The sequence below is a fragment of the Trachemys scripta genome, chromosome 4, assembly GCF_013100865.1.
Source record: "Trachemys scripta elegans isolate TJP31775 chromosome 4, CAS_Tse_1.0, whole genome shotgun sequence".
In the NCBI taxonomy this organism is placed as follows: Eukaryota; Metazoa; Chordata; order Testudines; family Emydidae; genus Trachemys; species Trachemys scripta.
In genome coordinates this window covers 71,186,950-71,212,315 of record NC_048301.1, presented here as the reverse complement: position 1 = coordinate 71,212,315, position 25,366 = coordinate 71,186,950, and the positions used below count along the sequence as shown (strand labels likewise).

The 25,366-nt window shown below is 41.9% G+C and overlaps 1 protein-coding gene across 10 annotated transcripts in view; it reads right to left on the bottom strand.

Moving 5' to 3' along the window:
• Nucleotides 1–10,696: 10,696 nt before the first annotated feature.
• Nucleotides 10,697–25,366, bottom strand: part of MYBPC3 (myosin binding protein C3) — a 120,153-nt gene continuing 105,483 nt past the window's right edge. For 8 of the 10 annotated variants that reach the window (XM_034769449.1, XM_034769443.1, XM_034769440.1 and 5 more), the window contains 5 exons: nucleotides 19,518–19,657; nucleotides 18,786–18,945; nucleotides 18,088–18,224; nucleotides 14,433–14,619; nucleotides 10,699–12,016 (listed from right to left, as the gene is read on the bottom strand). In XM_034769449.1, the coding sequence (XP_034625340.1) occupies nucleotides 11,994–12,016; nucleotides 14,433–14,619; nucleotides 18,088–18,224; nucleotides 18,786–18,945; nucleotides 19,518–19,657 (647 nt within the window). In that variant the 3' untranslated portion in view covers nucleotides 10,699–11,993. Of the gene's footprint in view, nucleotides 12,017–12,564; nucleotides 12,608–14,432; nucleotides 14,620–16,931; nucleotides 16,999–18,087; nucleotides 18,225–18,785; nucleotides 18,946–19,517; nucleotides 19,658–25,366 lie in introns of those variants that run through there. The other 2 variants (XM_034769442.1, XM_034769448.1) reach the window with 2 other exon arrangements.

Sequence of the window (25,366 nt, the reverse complement as noted above, 5' to 3'; positions counted from 1 at the left end):
TATCAAGCAAGTGCAACCTGAATGAGGGATGAAATTCTTCCTATTCACACCCCTACTCCATATTTTTCACTTCTCCACGTAAGACTTCCAGGAAAACAGGAGAAACTAGACTTGATATTCTTAATATTTCTAAGGTAAAAAGTAAACAAAAAACAAAAAAAAGGTTTCAAGCCTTCTTTATCCATTGTAAACAAGGGTAACACTTCCCCACCCCCTTTCTTTAAGTTCCTGTAAACTTTCCTATCCACTGATGTGTCATAGTTACTGGATTAGCCTCCCTACTCTGGGGTTATCCATCTGCCATGGAACTCAGTCTTCTGATTTACAAAGGTACGTCTTCACTACCCGCCATATCAGCGGGTAGCAATCGATTTATCCAGGATCGATATATCGCGTCTTAACAAGACGCGATATATCGATCCCCGAACGCGCTCACCGTCGACTCCGGAACTCCACCAGAACGAGCGGCGGTAGCGCAGTCGACAGGGGAGCCACGGCCGTCGATCCCGCGCTGTGTGGACCCCAGGTAATTCGATCCAAGACACTTCGACTTCAGCTACGCTATTTGCGTAGCTGAAGTTGTGTATCTTGGATCGTTTCTCCTTCCTCCCCACCCCCACCCACCGTGTAGACCAGCCCCAGGAGTAATTGAGCTCATGGCTTACTGGCTGGTTATCTGTGATTTTAGGACACTGTTTATTGTCAGCGTCTCTGCCTGTCACCAAAAGCAGGCGCTGGATGTTGTCTTCTCTAAATCAGGAGCTAATGGATGAGGTTGGTCTTTACTTTCTCTCAACCTTTCATCAGTTCGTGCTGTTTCAGTATACTCTGCTGATGTAGAACTCTGTAAGCCCTGCCTAGACACAAGTGAGGACATCTCAATGACAGCTTTCGTTTCCCTAAAATAGGGGTCTGTGACTGGAAAAGCACTTCAAAGATATCAGTGAGATTATTTCTAATCTAAACTTGACCCTCCCTCTGGAATTCACTAGAGATTGCGTCATTTGCAGAAGAGATGGAAGTGTTTTATTTCAGGGTCTGGAACTCCTACTTGAAGATAGTATGTAACTGACATTTTCTCCCTCTCCTGAATACATTTGGGCTTTTATTTCTTGTTTGGAAGAAACACTGTAGTATAAAATAGCTTAAATAAATTAATTGTAAATTAATTTGCTATTTTCCAGTTGGTTTTTTATTTGAATGGCTGTAATGGATGTTATACAATAAATTTAAAAAACAAACAAGCAAACAACCTATCCTCACCCTATACTTAGTGTTCTCTGAAGTGATCTGACTCATTCCACTAGCATGTCCACCACAGGGTCTGGAATTTATCCTCCTAGGTATCCTGAGAAAATAACCTAAACTACAATACCACCTTCCCATAGGAAATGGGGCCTGCAGGCAATGCATGCTGGGATTAACTTGCCCACCTACTATGTCAGTACTATGTACTAATTAATTATTATGCATTTCCATAAAGTATAATTTAGAAGGTAAGCTATCCAAATAATTACCAATCAATAAAGAAATTTTGCAAACATTTTCTGGGATCCACAGGATCTGCTCATGCCAGATTGGGCACTCTGTCCCATTGTTAAACTCCTTTCAGATACTTTGGTCCAAATCTGTGCTTATTTTCATTTGAGTGTCACCAATGACAATCAATGAGCATTCACTGGTGTAATTTAGGGCAGAAAGATGGGGGGCAGACCTTCGGCTAGTATAAATCATCGTGGCTCCACCAAAGTCAAAAGAGCTACTCCGATTTATACCAACTGAGGATCTCACCCTGAATGAAGCACTTAATCCATAAAGATTAGAAGAGACTCTGAACAAAAAGTAAAGAAATGTAAAACTATTTTGAACAGGCATGTAATTTTATTTCTGTTACTTTGTTTCCTGCGTTCAGCAATATCACTTGGCACTGGGAAGATCTTGCAAACTCATCTGTGTCAGGCTGGTGAGTACTTGGACTTTGAAAATGTAGGACTTACCTATACTGGAGATATTTGTATCAACATAGCTGTGCTAGGGCAAACTCCCTGTGTAGATGTGCTACTCTAATATGATATGGGACTTGCACTGCTGCAGTTTATCCTGGATTTAAACTGGGTTAAGCCACACAAGTGCATCGACTCTGGGGGCTTGCACCATTGTAGCTACATTGATAAAAATATTCCCAGTGCAAACCGGCCCTTAGATGAGTCAAGGAACAATTACATACGTAACAGGAAGGGATATTGGTGTTTGAGTAGGTAACCTCCTTCCCTTTGAGGCAGCCCTGATCCATTGCCCCAACATGGTTCTATGGGGCACTGTGCTGTTTGAAGGTGCTGTCTTTTGGATGAAATGTAAATTTGAAGCCCTGATTATTTGTTGCCATTCAAAATTCTATGGCACTTTTTCCAAGACTTGGTGTTATCTGTGGTGTCCTGGCCAAATTTAATCACTAATGCTTACATTCCACCTCCTTAAATTTGCACTGCAGTTGACAGCTGTGCTTCTTTGTCTTTCCTGTTATATGGTGTTGTGCACAGTTAAACACCTACTGTGTTCCACCAATGGCAGGTGAAAGAATTTTTTTTATTAGTTTACATTAGTAAAATATTTTTTGATCCTGTGGGAAATTTTGTTCTTCTTTAGCTCAGGATGACCTAGCTCTGATAAAGTATTCTCCCCTTCGGTTTATGGGAAGGATTAATTAGCAGTGGCCTTTGAATTAGAAAGCAGCCCTTTCCAGTGTAGGTCATGACATTTCTCTGTGATTTATAGCTACTGCACTGTTAGAACATAACTGATGTTTCCAGCAGGAACTTTCAAACGGTCCGTTCACACATAACCTGGGACTATTTCTCCTACATAAGCAATGTGAGCTAAAACTAGAACAGGAATTGAATCAAATCCAGGATGCTTACCTTATCCCTCAATGCTATCACCACAAGATACCATTTCCAATTTTGAGGACCAGGAAAAGCTGAACCCTTCCACAAATGCCCTCCTGGAATTGGTTCTAATGAAAAAGAAAAACAATTTTCTCTATTACCATGATGTACCTGTCCTACTTTTATGCTGAAAAGATCACCTTGCATCATCTTTCAGATGCACTGTACCAGAACATATATTTCTTTATTTTATTGTTGTATTGAGTGCCATACTTTACACTAGCAGATGTGTTCATCCACAGATGAGGTAATATCCAATTTCCAAGGACAAGAAATTTTTCTTAATGACTGCACACTCACTAGTTTACTATAATTTTTTTTTAAATCAAATGCAAAAAACCTACATTAGTGCAACAAAATATGACAATTTGATATAAAAGACTAGGTAAGACAACCTTACCTTGGCCATTGTGCATAGACTGTATGTATTGAGGTATATATTTAACAGCATAAAGAATTATCAAAAAAGTGTATGTAATATGGGTTAATTCCTGTTGAAGTGGGAACTTGATCTTTTAAATTCTTGAGTACTCTATCCTGTCTACTTTTAAATGACAAGAGCAATATTAAGACTTCCTTGTTAGGAAATTTATTCCAGAAACCTATATATTTCCTTTCCTCAATAATAGAGGACATGGTACAAGACAAATTTCTTCATTCGTTTTTCTTTTTTTGAACTTAGACTGAGGGTACTTATCAGTAGGTGGGGATGAGGTGAATTTTAGCATTTGTTTAGTATATGCACACAGATATATCATGAGGTGATCTGATAGAAACTTAGGGCTTGTCTGCACTGGCACTTTACAGCGCTGCAACTTTCTTGTTCAGGGGTGTGAAAAAAACACTCTCCCCGAGCGCTGCAAGTTTCAGCGCTGTAAAGTGCCAGTGTAGACAGTGCACCAGCGCTTGGAGCCGTGCTCCCAGCACCATAGCTATTCCCCTCGTGGGGATGGTTTTATTAGAGCACTGAGAGACCAGCGCTTTAACATTGCTAGTGAAGACAAGCTCTCATTCTTATTACTCCTAGTTATACTACTGTGGATAATCCTAAACAATTCCCCTCCCTTCTTAGGGCTGGTCCCCACTTAGTCCGGACTTCGGACTAAGGTACGCAAATTCAGCTACTTTAATAACGTAGCTGAATTCGAAGTACCTTAGTCCGGACTTACCGCGGTCCAGACGCGGCCGGAAGTCTCCCCCCGTCAACGCCGCGTACTCCTCTCGGCGAGCTGGAGTACCGGCGCCGACTGTGAGCACTTCCGGGATCGATCCGGGATCGATTTATCGCGTCTTAACCAGACGCGATAAATCGATCCCAGAACATCGATGGCGTGCCGCTGGACCAGCCGGTAAGTGAAGACTAGGCCTTAGTGTTTAATAATGCTTTGCCCTTCTCTAGCCTCATTCATCCAAGAATCTCAAAGCATTTACAAACATTAATTTAGCCTCACAAAACCCCTGTGAGTTGAGTATTATCCTCATTTTACTGGTGAAGAAACAGAGGCACTTAAGGTCTGATCCTGCACTCATTGAAGTAAATGATGGCATTCCTATTGACTTCAATGGGATTGAGCCCTGAGCATGTCTGTGGCAAAGACTAGAACTCAATTTTTTTTTTACTCTGTCTTTTGCCTTAACCACAAGAGCATCTTTACATCCTTCAAATGCTAGTACACACTTACATCTCTTAATTTCATTATTTTCATATTTTCTCAGGGAAATTGTGTTCTGTGACTGGAGGAAGTGTAGAGGATGGTTTCCTCCCTCCTCCTGCTTCTGACTTACCTTGGACATAGTACTTTAGTTGCTAATATTGTAAATTAATCATTCATATTTAAGGTGCCCACTAATGCTTGTACATAGAGGACCAAATATCCATTATTGTTATAAAAAGGACCAATTTTTCTTTAGCTGGTGGTTATTTCTCTCAGGACTGTTTGGGACTAATGTACTGTCAGTTCCAAGCAGTAACTCATATGACCTTGAAGAATCAGTTAGGGGCATCACTGCAGGGAAGCAATTATTCTCTTGGCAATATAGGTTTGCCCCCTCAGTAAAAAGTTTGGATATTCCAAAGTAAATGTCTTTCATGCTGCTTAGCTAAGTTTATTTGCTACTGCCTGCAACGTGTTGATTCTCCTAGAGGACCTTAGTTTATCCATCTTTTGTCTTCCCATTGGCAGTGCTAATGTATCCTACTGGATGCAGTGCTGAAGGCCTCTTTATGTATATCATAGCTAATACTAAGAAAAGAAGGGTACTTATGTCACTACTACCTAAAACCTTTGGAAGCTCTTTTTACCTGGACAGTTTTCTCCTTTAGGTTCTCTTTATTGAGCAATATTACTGTAGGGGTTCTGAATACAGATGACAAACTCATCTTAATAACGGACTGTATTATACTGTGTATTTGTACAGCATATAACACAAAGGGGCCCTGGTGGGAGTGTGCACATCCTAAGACATTTTTAATTAGTTGCAATGTAATTCTGGTCACACCATCAGAAACTAATAAAAAATTATGAGTAAGTAACAAAAAAGGGCTAAGGTGTCAATTCAGAGTAATAGTCAAGAAGCCTTAATTCGTCAATTGTACATCAGTCTGAAATATGTCAAGGGTTCAACACACAGAGAAGCTGTTCAGAGAATCCATAAAGAACCCATCTTTTCTCTCTAGTACAACACTGAAGGTTTAAGTAAGATGAAACCCTAAACAGCAGCATTTGTCTTACCACTCCACCTCACCTCAGCTTTCCAGGACGGCTGCAGGTGTCAGCATTTCAGTGTGATTTTCAGGACTTGGACACAGGAAGAGGACTCCCTCCAGCTATCATTTTCTTAGTTCTGTAGTACAGCAGAGAGTGGATAGGAACTCATTACGATATCAAATTTGTTTTGACACCCTCTTATGTACAGCTATCAGCTCCAACTTGGCAGTAAGGGACATTTAGGAGGGTCACCTTGAGATGAAGAACAAGTTGTCTCTGTGCTTGTCTGCAGGAAAGGACTTGCACACAGGAGTGGGTGGGGTGGGGGAGGAGGTACATGGGAACCCCACTAGTCAGACAGGGAATGAGTCAAGTTTTAATTTCAGAAACTTAAAAAAAAAGTTTTTATATTTTGAAGGGAAATTTAGAATTTTGCTTAAAGGGAAAGAGGACGAAAAATCTAGATCTAATCCTCCCCCAACCAATCACAGTTGCCATTTCCCTTCCAGGTACCATCATATATTTAGTACGTCAGTAAAAATGCAGCATGAACAGTTTTAGCACCTGGGCAGTAAATAAAATCTGATCTGCTAAAAAGGTTCAGTTAATTGTTTGAACCCAGTTCTCCGAATACAAAATATTAGTTTTTACTGAACTTGTCACATAGGAGGTCTTGGCATGTTGCAGGATTGGCTTTTTGTGAACACATGAATTCCATTTTAAATGTCTAAGTGAGTGTGTCTGTATATGTCTGTGTCATTGTCTGGCTCAGATTTGCAGGCAAATATGAAATCCCTGCCCTTGGTGGTTGTCTCCACAGTAGAAATGTTTGTCCATTATCAGTGCTGTCCTCCTGAATGGATATGGTTTGAAATTGCAGAGCAGTCTTCCTTCCTGAGGGGCTAAGGAAACTAACAGCATACTGAAAATTAATGACACACCACAACACTAGAACATTGGAGTACCAAGGTGACATGCTTAAGATAAATTCTGAGAAATTAAGTGTCAAGACCGGGCCCTGGAGCCCAGAAAGGCAACCACTGTGGAGAACAGCCCAAAGTAAACAATGCCTAATAATGTTTCTACAGCAGCCTGGAAGATGACTCAGAGCAGCAATGGGGGAAGCCTCAGCTCTTGCAGAGATTCCTCCAGAAGACAAGTAAGGGGCTCCAGAGCTTAAGTTTGCACTTACATTGAATTTAGAGTCAACTAGTATTGCCTTTGCAGGTTGTCCCAGGTGGTGCATTGAAAATTGTGTTCAAAATGAAGGCTAAGATTTTGTCATGGTTATTTTTAGTAAAAGTCACGGACAGGTCACAGGCAAAAAACAAAAATTCATGGAAGCTGTGACCTGTCCGTGGCTTTTGCTGCTGCGGGCCCATGGTTTCCCCCGGGCTGGGAGCTGTGGAGTACCCCCTCTGTCTGCAGCAGCTGAAAGCTTCAGGGGCGCTCCCCTCCACCCATGGCAGCTGGGAGTTGCAGGGTGACCATATTTCCCAAAGAGAAAATGGGACACCCCCAGTTGCTTGCCCAAGGCGCCCATCCCCCACTGCATGAGGCTGTCACCCATCTCTGGAAGGGCCTGCTCAGGAGGCTGTCGTCTGTTGCTAGAGTCTTGCTACTAGCCCATGAGTAATGTTAATCAGCTTCAAACTGTTACTAACATGAACCTTCCCTGTATCTCAGTTTCCATCTCCTTCATTCTACTTTCCTTCCCATATTTCTGTACTAGACTGTTAGGAAAGACTTGTGTTTCTTTCACTATCTAAGCAAGGTCAGAAGCCTCATCTTTTTACATTTGTCCATATGGGACCCTGGCCAGGGTTGGGGTCTCTGAACACTAACCCAATATACACTATTAAAAACTTTCTCAAGCCCTTTAAGGCTTCTGGTCATAACAGGCTGTGGGTGACCTGTCCACAAACCTTGACTACAGGAACAATCAATGCAAGAATGGTTTAAAGTGGAGGCTGCTTTCTGCATCTCCTGAGGGAAGGGTCCTACTCGTTCTCCACAAGGGAGAGCCAGTCCCGGGTTCACAGAATTTAGGTATTGGTGGGCTTAGGGTCCAGGCCAGGTGGGGCAGGGGAGGCCCCAGCTTTCTTGTCTGCAGCATTAACAGGGGCCTTGACTATTCTTGACCGCAAAGGTGAGGGTGGGGCCGAGGAAGCCCTGGATGACCGGGGCTGGAGTGTGAGTCTGTCCCACGCGGCTGTTCGAACGGCCTCTGTCATGGGGATCGCGCGCGTGCGCGCGCCCTCCTCGTTCACTTTGCGCAGTCCCTCTAGTTCTAACGAGTCAGCCCCGCCCTGAGGTGATGTCCTCGAGGCGCACGCACAGACCCGCTCTCCGGCGTGAGCCGCGGCCGCCGGGGTGCCGCGGTGTCGTTTAGGCGCATGCGCAGCCCCCGTTTCTGCGGCCCTCTGGCTTGCGGCTTGGGGTACTGATTGGCTGCGGTCTTTCGCCTATAGGGAGCGCGCGCTATCTCCAGGCGCCTCTCCGGGGAGCGTGGGCGGGGGGATCCCCGGGCCGCCCGTTTCCTTCCCCCGGGAACACCCAAGGGTCCCCAGCCCCGCCCGTCACAAGGAGGCTGAGTGAGGTCAGGAACCGTCTTGATTCCCGCTCCCTGGCCAGCTTCCCGCCCTTCCTGGGGTACTCACGCGGGGCCCCGCCCTGCCCCTTCCGCTGGGGGACGTGCCTGGCCCGCCCGGTTTGAATGGTGCCATTGACGACAATGGACGTTGCACTTAGCTACCTAAATTGCATGGTGCTAGGTGCTTTAGAAATACAAATAAACCATAGGATAGATAAATAGATGCGTTACTTTATTTTTAGGATGAATTTTCAATTGTCTATATTGTGTTTCATGAGTAGTGTCCAAAGTAAAAGGTCATCAATAAGAACAAAGAAATGCCTCGCTCTGTCCTTGACAATATTTAATAGAAAGTAGACTGCACAGGAACTTTACCTCTGTATTGTAAAAACCATTGCTTTATCTAATAGTTTTAAATAGAAGAAGGGAGTGAATGGAAGGGGAATTGTCTGGCGGGTGGGGTGGAGGAGCAATTCCCCAGATATTCAGAGGGACCACAGGATGTCAGTCTTGATTTGCACACAGGAGGCCGTTTGTCAGAAAATTGTTCTATGTGGTTCCGTTGCTGGAAGTAGTCTGTGGTGAATGGTGGTAGTGGAATGTGGGTATGATATTTTCTTAGCTAGCTAGGCTTGTGATGTGTGGGTAGACATGCCACATGGCATGTCAGTCAGTGCTTAAACTAGCATCAAGCTGGCAGCATTTTTCAGTCTGAGGAGTGGCCAGCATTTTGGTATTAAAATCAATATTTTGCTTTTTGAAACTTAACTATATTATGATGTCTACTTATTTTAACACATTTGGATCACTGTTAAATTTGCCCCCTATTATTGAGAATTTCACAAGCAAATGCTATTTCATGTCTGCCCTGTCATAGAACTGCATTATCTTAAGAAGAGCCACTAAAAATTGCGTGAGTAACCCATCCCAATTTGGTTTTGTACCCCAGGAACTGAAAATCCAAAGGCAGCAGCTCAACCAAGTTAGTTAAAGGAGACTATGTACTAGCTATCATTAGTTTCTAGACTTCACATGTACTAGAGGGTGAGGCCGTCAGGCGCAGAGCAGGTTTGGCTGTCTTTTTGTCTCACGCCATTTGAAAGTACTATCACTGGTATCTGAGTTATCTGAATTTTGTAGTCTGACATTTATATAGTGGAATTTCATGAAGATGTTGTGTAGGTACTGTGACAGACCCAGACCAGTGGGGTACAGGAGTCTGGTCGAGGGCAAATATACTGGTCACTGGATGAGTAGTTTTCTGTTCCCTGAGTGACCAGAGCAGGGGCTGCACTAGAGTAATCAGGAACCTGCTAGAATCTATTAAGGCAGGCTAATCAGGGCACCTGGATTTTAAAAAGGAGCTCACTTCAGTTTGTGGTGTGAGTGTGAGGAGCTGGGAGCAAGAGGTACAAGGAGCTGACAGGGTGTGGGTGTGCTGCTGGAGGGCTGAGGAACACAAGTGTTATCAGACACTGGGAGGAAGGTCCTGTGGTGAGAATAAGGAAGGTGTTTGGAGGAGGCCATGGGGAAGTAGCCCAGGGAGTTGTAGCTGTCATGCAGCTGTTACAGGAGGCTCTATAGACAGCTGCAGTCCATAGGGCCCTGGGCTGGAACCTGGAGTAGAGGGTGGGCCTGGGTTCCCCCCAAACCTCCCAATTGACATGGACTGTGGGTTCTTCCAGAGGGGAAGGTCTCTGGGCTGTTCCCCAACCCACATGGTGAATCTCTGAGGCAAGAAAATCCGCCAATAAGCGCAGGACCCATCAAGATAAAGGAGGAACTTTGTCACAGTACAAACACATCTCTGATGAAAGTGTCAAGGGAAATGCATTTCTTGCCACTGCTGATGGAGCTGTCATAGTGAGTGAACATCCCCTTGTCTTTCATAAAATCAGTATGTGTATAGTCAGCAGAATTCAATGGGAAAGTGCCATCTTCTTCAGGACCATGAGTTAGTTTTGTGAGTTCTTTTTAATCTTGCGTTAAAATATAGCATGAGTTTACTACTACTCCAAAACAATAATTCAGAGCAGCTTTCAAATATTAATTAACACCGTTTGTAAAGCACTTTGACTTCTTTCAGGCTAAAAGGTTAAGCTGCTGTTTATAATTTAGTCTTTTCTTTTCTACAGACGCTGTCAATATGGTTGCCAGAGGTGATGGTTTGAGTCTACTTTACATTCAGTTTGTAAGTTCTTTAAGACATGGAATGTCTCAATTTGTATGTCTGGTATCTAGCAGATTCAGATAAATAAGAAAGCTGGTCAGAAAATGGGAAAATGTAAATATTTTTGTATAATATTTTTAATTGAAGTTTTCTAACTCCAACAAATAGTAATAAAGTTCATAGGAGATATCATAAAAGCATCTCTTGTTTTAGGGGAATTGTGGTTGCTTATACATCCCTCCATGTTCTGATATGTGAATAAAATACCGCTGAATCCAGCTGTCACTGCACAGGTATCTTTATTATGAAGATGCACTTCACAGTGTAGTACAGTCAATCTGCTGAGTCAGAAATACCCATCCATCAAGAGCAGTACATCTTAGAGGGGAGAACAGGAGCACTGAGTATTAATATGAAGAAACTGATGTAGTTCTTTTGATAAAGCCTCACTTCCTGGATGGGTTTCCTCTCCCTGCCTTCTCTTTTTCACGCCAGTGTAAAAGGAGAGTAATACCAAGTCAGGGACTTCTAATTACCACTATAAGCTGAAAAAGATTACACAGTGAAAACTAGCAAGTTAGAAGCAGGAGACTCTGCTGGAGCAAGAGGGTGTGTGTGTGTGTGTTTTTTTTAACAAATTCAAAAACCTAACTGAAGAACATAACTGTCTGGAAAAACATGTAAAAATAGTTTATAAACTTTGAAAAACCACAAATGATACAAAATTAAAATAAGCTTTTGCTGAATTCATCATAAGCTTTGTGGTTTGAAATAGTCTTGTGTGCTTTACTTCCTGACTGCATTTTTCAACATCTCTCCTGAGACAGAAAGCTAGTTTTGAATTTGAGTTCTTCCATGATGTGTTGTAGTAACATCTGAAAAACAGGAGTTCATGCTAGTGTAATTTACCAAACCAAAAGATGATTAGTGAATAGGTAGCAGGGACTATCTTATGTACAGCAAGCAGTGCAATAGCCTAGACCAGATATTCTCAAATGTTCCGTGGACAAGCTGGGATCTGTAGAGGCCTTCCTGAGTCCACAGACGTAAACATTTTGAGAATCAGGTGTTGGAGGTTGGAAGAGGAAAGAGACCCCTGTGAGGTCTCTTTTATCTAGGGTCCTGTGGGATGATAAAGTTGAAGCACTAGAACAAATGACCTGCTAGGATTTTCCTATCTGTAATATTTCTGGGCAATACAAGTATCCCATCAGGAATTTTAGAATTCTGAAAGTGACAAAGAGGAAAAAGAGAGGATTTATTTTAGCATTGGAGAGTTGATGTTAGTGTTTGTGCTCACTTCATACCTGAGGGGTGGGGGATCAGTTTTGCATTTAGCTTTAATGTTTCTGTCCTAAAGGAGAATCTCTAGTGTTAATGGGGAAAATATTCCAATTTCCCCTGCATGGTTATTGGGGACAATAACACTTCCAAAATTCTGAGAAGGGAAATATGTGAAACTGTGTAGCTAAATAGGACATCTTTCTCCCCCATTAAATGACACTTAAAGATGAGCAGAGCTTTGGGTGGGTCTACCCGTTGTTCATTTTTTTTTTTCTTTTTTCCTTTCCTTCTTTTCAAATTCCAGCCCCAACACCACCTGAGACAGAAAGAGGAAAGAGAGGTTGGTCACAAAAAAGTTTGATGTTTAAACTTTTTTAAAAATAAAATGGTTATCATAAAGTGCATTGTACACTTTCAGATATATGTATGAACAACAATTTAAACTTAACATGATTCTTAAACTACTAAATCCAGACACTGTGTTACAAATTAGCCTTGTAGTAATTAATGGTGCACATCAAACCACTGCTGTGGTTCTCCTACACAAACAACTTTCAGTGAATTTAAAAGGGAATGCTCCAGTAGGATCATTCCATTATCCTTACAAATTGTTTAAGCCTGTGAGGGGCAGGAGAGCCTTCAATGCCTTTTAACTTGAATGGGAGTCCAAAAAAGGCACTTTGCAGGAATACGATTTAAATGCAGTGATTTAAAAAAAAAAAAAAATCTTATTGATTGACCCATAAACTGTGGATTTTCATAAATGGCTCTTCATGGACCAGTTTTCTATCTACCCAGCTATTATTCATCATTATTTTACCGAATGCTAACTAAATATTTTCCTTAAGTCATTTTGATTCATACCTGGAATTGCTGATGAACTAAGGTTTAGAGTTTTACTGAGGTGCTGGAGGAGGTAAAAGAATTAAGAGACAGTGAGACACACCATAGAAGCTGAACTGCAAAATTAAGACATGACACTAATTAAAGCTTAAAAAGAGGATGGGGGAAGAGAGAGAGAGAATTTTACAGTGGTCATTTTCTCCCGTACAATCATGGGGAGACTTAATATGCCCAAGACAGACTCCAAGAAAAAGAGGACTTCAAATTTCAATTACTATATTTTTTTCCATATTTAACAGGGAGTACTCCTCTTATATGCCTCCAAACATTTAACTCGGTCATGTGCATTCATTTTTAATGTTCTGTCACTAAAATGCTTTCTACTGCAACTACCTTTGAAGAGAGTGACCTTCTCTCTAGCGGCCATATACCACCTTTTTCTTCTTGGGCCATATTATTATTAGTTTTTAAAAGAACACTGTAATTACTTTCTCCGTTGAGATGAACTACAGTTACTCTTGTTGCTATTGTATTCAGATTACCAAGTTTTTGTCCTTATATTGGAACATAATTGCACCATATTTTTTCTAGCTTTTTTGTTTGTACACAACAATTTTGAATGATGTAATACCATTTGGATTGGAAGAAGTCAGTCTCCTTGTACAGAAGGCACATCTCCACCAATAGCTATTCTACACTATTCTATTGTATGCAAAGCATCATGCATGCTCATAGTACTTTATAACTCTTATTATGGTTTTTCTAACAATATTTAGCCTAAAATGTTCCCTTTTGCAGTGTAAGCGTTTGTCTGACTTCAGCTAGTCGTGAAAATAAGTGATCAATATCCTCTTTTATAATTGCTTGTAAAGTAACAGGCCTTATATTTACATATTTTTGACAGCTATCGTATCTCATCACTTTTGAGTCTCAGGAATTTCAGTTTTGAAATGTAGAATATTGTCCATAGCAGCGGTTCTCAAACTGTGGGTCGTGACCCTGTTTTAATGGGGTTGCTAGGGCTGATGTTAGACTTGCTGGGGACCGGGGCCGAAGCCCGAGCCCCACCGCCTGGGGCCAAAGCCCAAGGGCGTCAGCGCTGGGCGGTGGAGCTCAGGCTTTGGCTTCATCCCTGGGCTTCGGCTTTGGTCCCCTGCCCAGGGTGGTGAGGCTCAGGCTTCAGCTTTCGCGCCCCCCTGCAGGGCTCGGGCGGGCTCAGGCTTTGGTCCCCCTTCCTGGGGTTATCTAGTTATTTTTGTTGTCAGAAGTTGGTCGCGGTGCAATGAAGTTTGAGAACCCCTGGTCTATGGGACAGTGCTGTTGTCCTCAGCATACTGTTTATTAATTCAGATTGTGACATTCATTCCAATGTCCAGGGGCGGCTCCAGGTGCCAGCGCAGCAAGTGCGTGCCTGGGGGACGGCCTGCCGGTGGCTGTGAGGACGGCAGTCAGGTTTCGGCGGCAATTCGGTGGCGGGTACACTGAAGTCGCGGGACTGGCAGATCACCTGCATAAATGCCGCCGAATCCACGTGACCGTCCACAGGATGCCGCCAAAGGCCACCTGACTGCCGTGCTTGGGGCAGCAAAAAAAACAGAGCCGCCCCTGCCAATGTCTTATGCCTTCTTCTGGAATATTAACAACTATGGGAGCTTAATAGCTTCCTGCCTTCTTGTCCTATAGTACCTAACATATAACACAGTTCTACCACAGAATTCTACCATATTTTCACCTGTTCCTATGGAGACATTCACTTATTCAATGAACTTTAGCTTCTGCCACCCCCACCCCGATATCAACAATTTTTGCTTAAAGGGAAGGTATGGATTTTGGAGAAATTAATTATCCATTCATTTAAAGGAGAATATTGTCTACAGAAATCTGGTTACCTCTAACATCCAATCTGCACTCTATTTCAGCTTCACCACATTCATTCACAGCTTTACAGGTGTAAAAGCCTCCATCAAAGGGACTGGGCTTTCGGATCTCCAGGGTCAATACCCCTTGCTTACTGAACATACGATACTTGGCATCTCCAGAGAGATCCGCTTTGTTCTTGTACCAGAATATCTTTGGCTGAAGAACATAAAAACAAAAGTTAGGAAGTTGTAGATTTATGGCTGCCCCTGTGCAACCTTAATAGAGCCCCGTTGAGTGCATTATGATACTATTTTTAATTACATGATTACATACTGTTGTTTTCATGGGACCCCGACTCATTCACTACATAAGATGGACAATGCTCAGAAAATAGATAATGTAGCTATTCAATATTTCTTTTGATCTTCATTCAGTGTGTGGCTCTGTATCTTGTTTACTGCACACTATCCAAACCCTGCACTGACTACAGAATTATTAATTTCCTCATGGGCTTTTTTTGGGTGCTCATCCCCATAACATCTGAGTGCTTTACAAACATGAATGGATTTATCTGCACAGCATGCCTGCGAGATGATATGGTGGTACACCCCTACCCCGATATAACGCTGTCCTCGGGAGCCAAAAAATCTTACCGTGTTGTAGGTGAAACCGTGTTATATCGAACTTGCTTTGATCCGCCGGAGCACGCAGCCCCGCCCCCCATAGCGCTGCTTTACTGCGTTATATCTGAATTCGTGTTATGTTGGGTCGAATTATATCAGGGTAGAGGTGTATTAGTTCCATTTACAGATGGGGAACTGAGTCAGAGATATTTTAGACCAAAATTGTAAGGTCTGCTAATTTTGCCTAACTTGAGAGATCTAGGGACTGGGTTTTTTTTCAGCATAATTAGCACTTCGTATCATGTTAAAGCACAGCTCCAATTGACTTCAGTTTAAAGTGATCAGCACTTATGCAAATCAGGCCCCTGGTATCTCAAGTTGGGCATCCGGAAAAGGAGGAACACACAAACTATGAAACTAGTGGTTAACTATGGAGGGTAGATGAAAGGGTAGAATTCAGCTCTCCATCATGGTATTCAGGTATTTTAACTACAAGATCATCCTCCTGAAGTTGCTACCTCATTCACTATACCCCTTCCAATTTCCTGCAGAAAACAGACTTGTTTACTACAAAACCCTGAGCACCATCCATCTTGTGCACTGAATGAGGCAGAGGTCTTGTAGGAAAAAAGTATGTGATCACATAATTAAAGGCTGTAAAAATGTATAAACATAAGAGTGCTGAATTAAGGTTGCGTAGTCAGTCTGAGTTCTGACATTTCCTAGCTTTTGGGTTGAATCTTTACAATCTTTAAACATAGTTTATCTTTCATGTAATTTCCTAGGTTTTTAAAAAAGCAAAAGGAAAAAAACAAGCTCCATCTGGAACCATATTAATCCATATGTGGTTTACCACTAGGATTCCACTTTTAAATCCTCACCACAGATCTCTACCATTTGAGGTATCTCAGTTCCTGGTAGACTGTGGGTCAGTCACTGTGGGGTGATGAGATACAGATTTTATCAGTGAGTTTGCCAACTGTTTGCTGAGGACAGAGGAATTTTGGGACTTGGGAATCCTGTGTTCAGTTTTGGGTTCTGTAGGGGAGTGTTCTGTGGCTGTTACAGATTCTTTTGTCCCTGTTTCCTTCTACTTGTCTCCCCTACCATCTCCCCTGCCTCTGTCTCCCTCTGCTCAAATCCCCCAAGTCTGTCCCTGTCCACTTCTACTCCTATCCCCCAGCCTGTTCCTCCTCCTTCCACCCTGCATATCACCCCTCTACTTCCTCCTTCTCTTTCATGCTGCCTGGGTCCCAGGAGGGGAAGCACTGTGTGTACAGGAGGGAAAGTCTCTCTGTCAGTTGTAGTGCATAGTATTGATAGCTGCATATATGCAGCTAATCAGGTATGTTTGTGTCTGATTGCAGTGTGGGACTAAAGAAGGTCTTCTATTTTTGCAACCAAGATGGTGGAATAAAAATTTAAATGAAAATAATGTTTCTTGCACTGTGACCCGTGTTTACCCTCGGTCTCTAAACCTAGTGGAATCTTTAATGCAGCGCTAGGATTAAACAGTAAGAACCAAACCTTTGTGGCATCTGTTTTGTTTTTAAAATTAGCAGCCTTGGGCCTCAGTGTCCTCATCTGTAAAATTAGAGTAATGATACTGATCTCCATTGTAAAGAGTTTTGAGATCTACTGATGAAAGGTATTATTATTACTATTTTGTTATTGTATGTCTTTGGCCTTGTCTGCTTGACAAGTCTTGTGCATCCATACTAGTCATGCTGAATCATATTAATGACACCTGCAGTTTTACTGTTCTTGAACAACTTTGTCCACCCTTATATTTTTGTCAATAGCTGTCTTGCTCTTTCTGGAATTCCACCTCATGTCACAGTGCTATCTGGGCATGAATATTGGCTTCTGTCTAGTGGCAGCATGTTCATGGAATGCACTTTATACCTGAGACATCTTTGATAGTATAGAGTTATCCAAAATGTCAAAGCTCTATCACCAGGAAGTGTTGCCTCTGAAAAAGATGCAGAACAGCAGTACGGTGTTTATGGAGCCATTTGTGTGTGTTTGGCAAGCACACAATTGGCATTGCAGGTGCAGAATGGTGTCTTAGAGAAGCCACTTTGGAGTGACTGTTTGCACTGTGGGATGACAGGATGAGCAAGGGTTTGCATCAATTGTGCTTACTTGGGAGGGAGAATCATCCAAACTGGGATTCAAATGACTGACTCATTTAACAACCACAAAAAGCATAATCTGAGGTGTTAGTGAAAATCAATGGTAACTGAAACAGTTGTGTATTGGATACAAGATGAGTTTTAGTTGATAGAGGAGGAACAATTATTATTTAGCATGGTAAATTTTTTAAGTGTGTATAAGGCCCTTTCGCCCCGTTCAGCCTGCTTTCAGAGATAGAATATCAACCACCGTCTAAGATTAGATTCATTCTGATGCTTTTTCCTAATATCCATATCAATACGGTACGAAGTACAGTTCACCCTGAATAGAGCTCAGCAAATAATTGAGTGAAGAAAGTGTCCCCTGCCTGAGATGTGGTTTTTTGTTTTGTTTTTTTTGTTTTTTTTAAAAAAACCATTTTTTTTAAATGGTCCCCTTGCGCATACAAATTACAGCAGGGTATTTTACTACTTGATCACACAATATGCATTCAGAAACACACAAAGTTACATAGGTGCACTGTAGGCAATAGAAAAAGATGTATTTCGTTTGCATTCTATTAAGTGATTAGTATGTTGCGTTGTCCTTTGTGGGCTGAAAGATCCAATTATAATATATACATGGAAGGGGCCAGAGTTAACATTGCTATGCCAACTGTAATTTTCAACTTCCTGACTTGGGCATTTAAAAACTTAGGTTTCATGCTGTATCACTGTATTGCTTTTGTTGGTGGTTGGGTTTTTCACAGGAACACTATTTACTTCTAGGGTGTGGACGGATAGTATGGATTGGGATTGGTGTCCTATAATGTAGATCAGTAATTAGAACAGTGTAATTACATGAAGCTGGCATGGATTTTAGGGTAGTTATAGTAGGCTTTTGACTTGTCACAATTATGTAGATTGAAAACTAGTGTAATCTGTACCTTAGGGCTTCCTCTTACAGCACAGCTGAGCGTAGCATTGTATCCAGAGATCACAGAACGGCTTACTAAGGGGTGAGTGAATTTGGGGGCTTCAGAGAAGTCATGCTCTTTGTAACTGGGTGGTTTATAAATGGCGCCTGCAATTCAAACAGAGAAATCTAGTAAGAATTTTGTCTTAAATCTTGCCTAGTCAATACAATCTACTTGTAATTTTATTTTATCTATGCTGTTTTAGGAAAACAGTAGTGTTAAAACATCAGTGTTGCAAACATTTGTGATTTAATGAGGTATTTTTTCCTAAAAGCCCTAGCTCCTGGAGTCCTAGGATTATGTGAGACTTTGTTTTCATTTAAAAAATAAGTTTCTAGCCTTAATGGTTGTATGGAAAAGCTTGAAAGCATGAACTCTAAAGATTCAAAACCCAGAAGATAAGAACCCCAAAATTCGTTTAATTTAATGACTTCTGGGGGCCTGACTCACAATTCTTGTGGCTGAAAATAAAGAAATATATGAGTCTAATTGATAAAGAGTCTAAAAGATTAGAAGCTGTAAGTGCCCAGTATTAAGTAATGAAAAAGTCTCTGCTCCTATGCCAGTAATTCCGTACTCTCCTGTCTATAATGCATTACTCAACTTGCTAACTGTGACATATCCATGAGTCCTCTTTTGTGACCTTTGTTTTGAAGAATGTGTATTACCTGTCTTTTGTATGTAGGCAGGAGTTTTAGTTGTTGCAGCAGTTTCACTCAGTCCACACAAATTTTCACTGAAGACACGGAAATAATACTCATTCCCCATAATCAGGTCTGACACTACACAGTTGGTGCGTCGATAGTGGTCAAAAACAGTGTACCATTCCTATAATGAGATTGTACATTAGTTTACTTTTTCTAACATCTTGAAAAAGGTTTAAAGGGTCAGAGATGGTGCTAGTTGTGGTATGCAGACCTTCCTTGTCAGTATTAGTGAAGAAGACTGCCTACCAAGCAGCAATGACTTTGGGAATGGATAACAATTCCTGATAGAGTAAGTGATAGCACACAGATTCCTTTAAGGGAAATTAAAACCTTACCTATTTTCTTTCTTTGATTTTCATTCTGGCACAAAATTGTATATGTACTTGCATAAAACACACAAGTTTCTATCCCTTATGCTTATTGCATATAAAACTTTGTAAACTATTGTAGGTCTGTCTTCCTAAGTCTTCAGAGACCGCTTTAGTGCCCATAATCACATGAAATCAACATGACTACTCAATTTCAACATGTCTGTTCATAACAAGATCAAAAATCATGTCAATTGACACAAGCCCTGAAAGTGAATATGTAATTTCTGATTCAGCATCCTACTTCCATGCTCTACCTGGCCCTATTCATCCCGCCCAATTTCAGTGACTTTAGAAATTATTGGCAAGCCTCAGTGTCTCTCACCATTGTCTTTTTGTCAGCCTTCTGGATTGTGTACCCTGAGATCTGCGCATTGCCATCATCTTGGGGTGGTTTCCACTCCAGAGCGACATTGAATCCCCACACATCTATGATTTTCACATTCTGAGGTGGACCAGGTTTGTCTATAGAGGAAACATGTCAGACAAACTCAGTTCTTGTTTCAGGATCTTTGATCTTCAGCATTTCCTTCCAAGCAGGAAAAAAATTGTTACTAAGTTGTGTAATTATCCCAATTATCCTTGTTGAAGAAACCAGTGTTCTACTTGAACGTTGCCAAGTCTCTAACCTCCTGTCTCTGGGAACATCAGTGAAAAGGCAGTGACAGGCCAACTCTAGCATTCAAAATCCTTAAACTCCTTGGATCCATAGAATGGGTCCACACATTTCTTTCAGAGGCTAAGGGTGGGTGACTTCTTTTTCTCTCAGCTGACTCCCACAAGACTGAGTTTTGTCACTGCTCTTTTACACAGTCTATATAAAACTGGTGAAACATTGTGATATGGCTACAGTGTTATCAGTTTGCAGACAGTACTTAGATCTATTTCTTGCCTTCAGAAGTATTCAGTTGTATCCATGCTGTCCTAATGTCAGCCAGAGAGTGTGATTTGGATGGGTTTAACTCACTCCAAATAAGATTGAGTTGATGTGGATTGGCAGAGAGAAACATTTTGAGAACCTTTAACCTGTCTCTTGATTGAGGGTGTCTGCCCACGTACTGTTAAACTGGTTCATTCTCTTGGGTCTTATTAGATTCATCACTGCACCAGACTACCAGCTTTTATCAGTGATAGCAAATACTTTTTCATCCATGGCTGATCAAGAGGATAAGTACTTTAATATGCTTTCTTCACCATGTTTCTGTGCCTTGTTTATACCTCTAGGTTAGATGAGTGCAATGCACTCTTTAGAGCTAGCCAAGAAGTTTTGACTAGTACAAAATGAGGTTCTCCACCTTCTGGCTAGAGGTGGGCTACCATGAGCATGCTACACCTGTGCGTTTCTCTCTTCCATAGTGGACAGTCACTTCTGGGTGAAATTCAAGATGCTGATTTTCTACAAACCCCTTTATGGCCCAGGTTCTTGTTATCTTAGAGAGCCCCATTTCCTCTTTGCTATCTGTATCACTTCAGCTATCTTTCACAAGGATGAAGTTTGCGGGAGCTGGAAGCCAGTAGGGGAGGGCTTTGTCTCTGGAATTTGCTCCTGTTGGAAATACTTTGAAGCCCAAACCTGTCCACTTTTAAAATGTGCAGAATGGCATCAGGCTTTTCCACTATCATGTCCACCCTCAGACCCCCCATGATATAATCAAGTGCCTCATGAAGGACTAAAACACAGTCACACCTTAGACTGGCTCGTCTGTCTAGATGTGGACAAAGGAAATTGAAGGATTGACCTTTATTTTCGGCAGTCCACTATAACCTTCTTCAAATTGATATAAAAACTTAGGTATAATGCAGGAAGAAGGTTTTATAAGTAGTCTGCCCCTGTTCTATAAACTCATAGTCCCAGATAATTTCTGAAGCATCCTCAGTGAAATCCATACCCAACTGAAGAACCAAGAACTGGAAGATCTGGTGAGACTTTGACCTTGTACACTGGCTTCTGCTGTTGACCACGCTGGTACCTAAAAGCACCCTTGCATTCATCCCAGCAGATCACTGTTGGTTTCTGATAAGGTGGAGCAGTAGGAAAGGAAACAAATGACACTGATAGAAAACTGGCAGTTAAACTCCAGCACAAGATTTTTCTCTACTGTAGCTAATATATCATCAACTTTACAAGTAATACCCTGTAAAATTTTCCAGACTGTGAGCCACCTTGTTAATGCAAACTGCTTCCTCATATCTCAGCAACAAGCGCCTTTCAATGAGCTGTCAACATTATAAGATCAGGACACCAGCAGCTATTCATGAGCCTTAAAACACCTTTCCCCTTCCAATGAATTTAGCTCATTCACATAGCAAGAAATTATAGGACTGCTGGAAGAAATCTGATTCACTACTGACAATTGATCTATGCCCATCAAGGGCTCATTAAAGACATGTGTGGATTCTTAGAGATTGTCAACTCCACACCACCTTTGATGAGAGAAAGTTACCATCCACCTTAAAGCATACCACAATCTGGTCTATTTATATTTAACTTAGATTTCACAAACTACTGCTTGTTGATTGACCTCTCATTTTTTTAGCAAATTAACTTAGGTGTGTTTTGGAGGCAGCCTGCAGCTAGTTTCTATCACCAATATTCTGCATCCCTCCAACCTGGGTTTAAGGCCAAGTCAGAACCAAGGTAGCACTGAAGGATCATCACCTCCTGCCTGTAAACTGCAGAAAGTACTTGCTCTTATTTCTGGATCTGTCTGTGGCATTTCTATATAGATCATTCTATTGTCCAGGGCGCTGGAACAATTTTTATAGTGGGGGTGCTGAGAGCCATTGGATCAAACTGTAAACCCTGTATATAATGGAAACCATTTCAAGCCAGGGGATTGCACCCCTAGTTCCAGCACCTATGCTACTGTCCTGCCTAAGTGACGGCAGGAATCCATTGTAAAGTGCTGAAATGGCTTCATTTCTTCCTTTCAAGACAACAGAGTGCGGTGATGGAAAACTGCTCTTTTATCTCTGGAGCACTCAGGAAGTCCCATAAAGATTGATTCTCTCCTCCATCCTTCTTAACCTAAACACAGAGCTGTTAAGGGAAATTATGATACATTGTTTTAAATGCCAGCAATATGCAGACAATCCCCAATTTTAAGTTTTCATTTTCCTTTTGACACAAATGGAATGCTTTTCTAGCCCCCTCACTGCCCGGCTGAGCAAGAGATGAGAATTCTGTACTACCATGAATAGAAAAGAATCACAAAGCACTGAGTCAAGAGTTATTTATATTTGGAGCTTTCAAATGGATCCAACTGTTTATTGGTAACACTTCTACACCCTCAAGAGCAGTGTGAAGTGATGATTTGGAGTGCACATTCCAGACACAGAGTAGAAAATACATCTAAATGAATTTAACTAAAAAGGCTCCTGGAATTTTGGGGAAATGATTGGTAAAAGTACAGAACTGTATTTCCATTTTAGTTTCTAGGCTCTGTAAAATATAGATACTTCTGCTATCTCACAGGGTATCATGAAAGATTTATTCAGTGTTTGTGATGTGTTCAGCTACTACAGAGGTTCTGACTTTCATTTTTATAGCCATCTCAAAAATCAGTTTGAGGGGAGAAGTTGCAACTAATCATGTAATGGATAAAGATTACAACTCTGTGTAATGAATACAAATACCTAGGGATGCAAAGATTAGGGCAAAAAATTGACAGAGCCAGAATTAAGATGAATTGGGGCTAAGTGAAACAAGACAATACTGTGGAACACTGTTTTGTGTAATTGAAGTCTGTAAGGGATGATATTCTACAGAATAGTGATAAGTCCAACCCTTAAACCAACCTTAGTGGATTGCTAGCTATGCTGTGGCTTTCTGTGCCAAAGCATAGTATACCAACTCACTTCACAGGCATACGTGAGCCACCAGGGCTATGCTGAAATAAGGCAAAAACAATTACAGCCAGCTATTTCCAGCTGCTAATCTTTGGAGCCGAGTTGCAGATTGGATGAAGGCATTGCTCTTTCCCTTTTGCTTGTTCTCCATCCTCGCTCACACCTGCAGTTCAGAGTAAGAGCCTTCCGCCTCCACATCTATCAGTGATTGCCTTAATTCTTTTTCTTCTTTCTTTCTGAAGTACAGAACATAGAAACAGCGAGAGCAGCAGCACTGCCCATCAGAATGTGGAAATGTGTCATATTTGATTGGAAGTTTTAATCTTGCAATCTGCTATACCAAGAAAAATGTCAGCCTGTCATTTCTATATTGAATAACACCTCCATACTTATTTGAATATAACAATTCTACACCATATGCCTATGTATCTGCCTGTGAGTAAAACCTCTACAGCAGGGTTTTTCAAACAGGGGTCGCCGCTTGTGTAGGGAAAGCCCCTGGCGGGCCAGGCCGGTTTGTTTACCTGCCCCGTCCGCAGGTTCGTCTGATCGCGGCTCCTACTGGCCACGGATCGCTGCTCTGGGCCAATGGGAGCCGCTGGAAGCGGTGCGGGCTGAGGGACTTACTGGGGCTTTCCCTACACAAGCAGCGACCCCAGTTTGAGAAACCCTGCTCTACAGCAACCCCACTACTTGTGAATCTACCAGTACCTAACAATATTGGACCAGATGACTGTTATATTTTTTAGAACACAATGAATAATTTCTAATCTGTATATACACAAATTAATAAATTCTAAACAATTTCTCTTTTGTTTCTATCTTGACACCAAGGGCTGGTGTTAATAGCAGGAAGTGTGTGTGATGCTGGCAGACCAGGTGCCAGCTCATGCCAAGGACTTTAGGCCCCAACTGAACACTGATGAATGCATAGCTGGAAACCAGTCTGGCTCATCTGTGTGTTAGTATTATTAAAATAGTATTAAATGTATAAAAATGTGTCTAGACTTTATGAAATGACTGTAGGATGCCCCATGTATTTATCTCACTTAGAGATTTACAATGCATACCTTAAGATCATATTAACTATGGCCTGGTCCACAGTACAGAGCTAGGTCAATGCAAAGCAGCTTTTGTTGACCTAATTTTGTAAGTGTCTACATTAAATTTCACTCCTGCCGATGTAACTGCCCCACTATGCTGACTTAAGTCCAATTCCGCAAGAGGCATAGAGTCAATGTCAATGTAGTTAGGTCGACGCATTGTCACTGTAGACACTGCATTGCTTACATCAACTTTTATTGGTGTTCAGAAACTGTCCCACAGTGCCCCATACTGACAGCACATTTGGTATAAGCACTCCTGGTGAGGATGCTCACTGCCAATATAAGGATCAGAGTGTAAACTCGCACCAGCGATGTAATTACTGTAGCAGCTGTACCCTTATGTAAGTGAGGTCGACTTAATTTTGTAGCATAGACATGTCCGGTAACTCACCAAATAGGAAAGAAGCATTACATTAATGTAAAGTCCGGATTCCTACCAAAGATGCTAGGTCCTGAAAAAAGACTTTGTGGATTGCTGCTCCCCACCCCCACCTCCCCATCCATGAAGAGAAGTGTACAAGGACCTGTCCCATGAACTTGAACTATTGGGGAAGGGAATAAAAATTCCTGACAAGAAGAAACTGGGTCAATTGGGTCTCTATGCCGCTTGGACTTTGAGAGGGCAAGATTTCTAAGCATAAGCTCGGGATTGTCAGTGCTTGGCCTGGTTAGCCATAAAGGACTTAAAGAATTTGCTTATGATAGAAGCTTCTACCATCCTTTGAACTTAAGACTATAACTCATTTGTGTATGTGTGTTTACCTGCTTTAACCTTGTAATAAATCCTTTAATGTATTATAGGATTGGCTTCAAGTGTTTTCTTGGGTGGAAGATCTAAGGTGCAATTGGCTTGGGATAAGTGACTGGTCCTTTGGGACTGGGAGTAACTTGAATATTATTGTGATTTTTGGTGAAAGGGCCCATGTATCACAAAGGCAGGCTTACCTGGCAACAGGGCCGGCTCCAGGCACCAGCCCACCAAGCTTGTGCTTGGGGTGGCACCTGGATGGGGGTGGCGCGGTGTTCTGGCTGCCGGGGAGAGCAGGGCTACGGCCGGGGCTCACCGCCCTCCCCTGCCACGCTGGGGGGGGGAGGGGCGGCCGGAGGCTTTTTTGCCTGGGGCGGCAAAAAAGCCAGAGCCGGCCCTGCCTGTCAATATAGACCAAAGTACCCAAGTGGACTCTCTGTGACTCTGTGTTAAGGCTGTTACAGTGCTTGA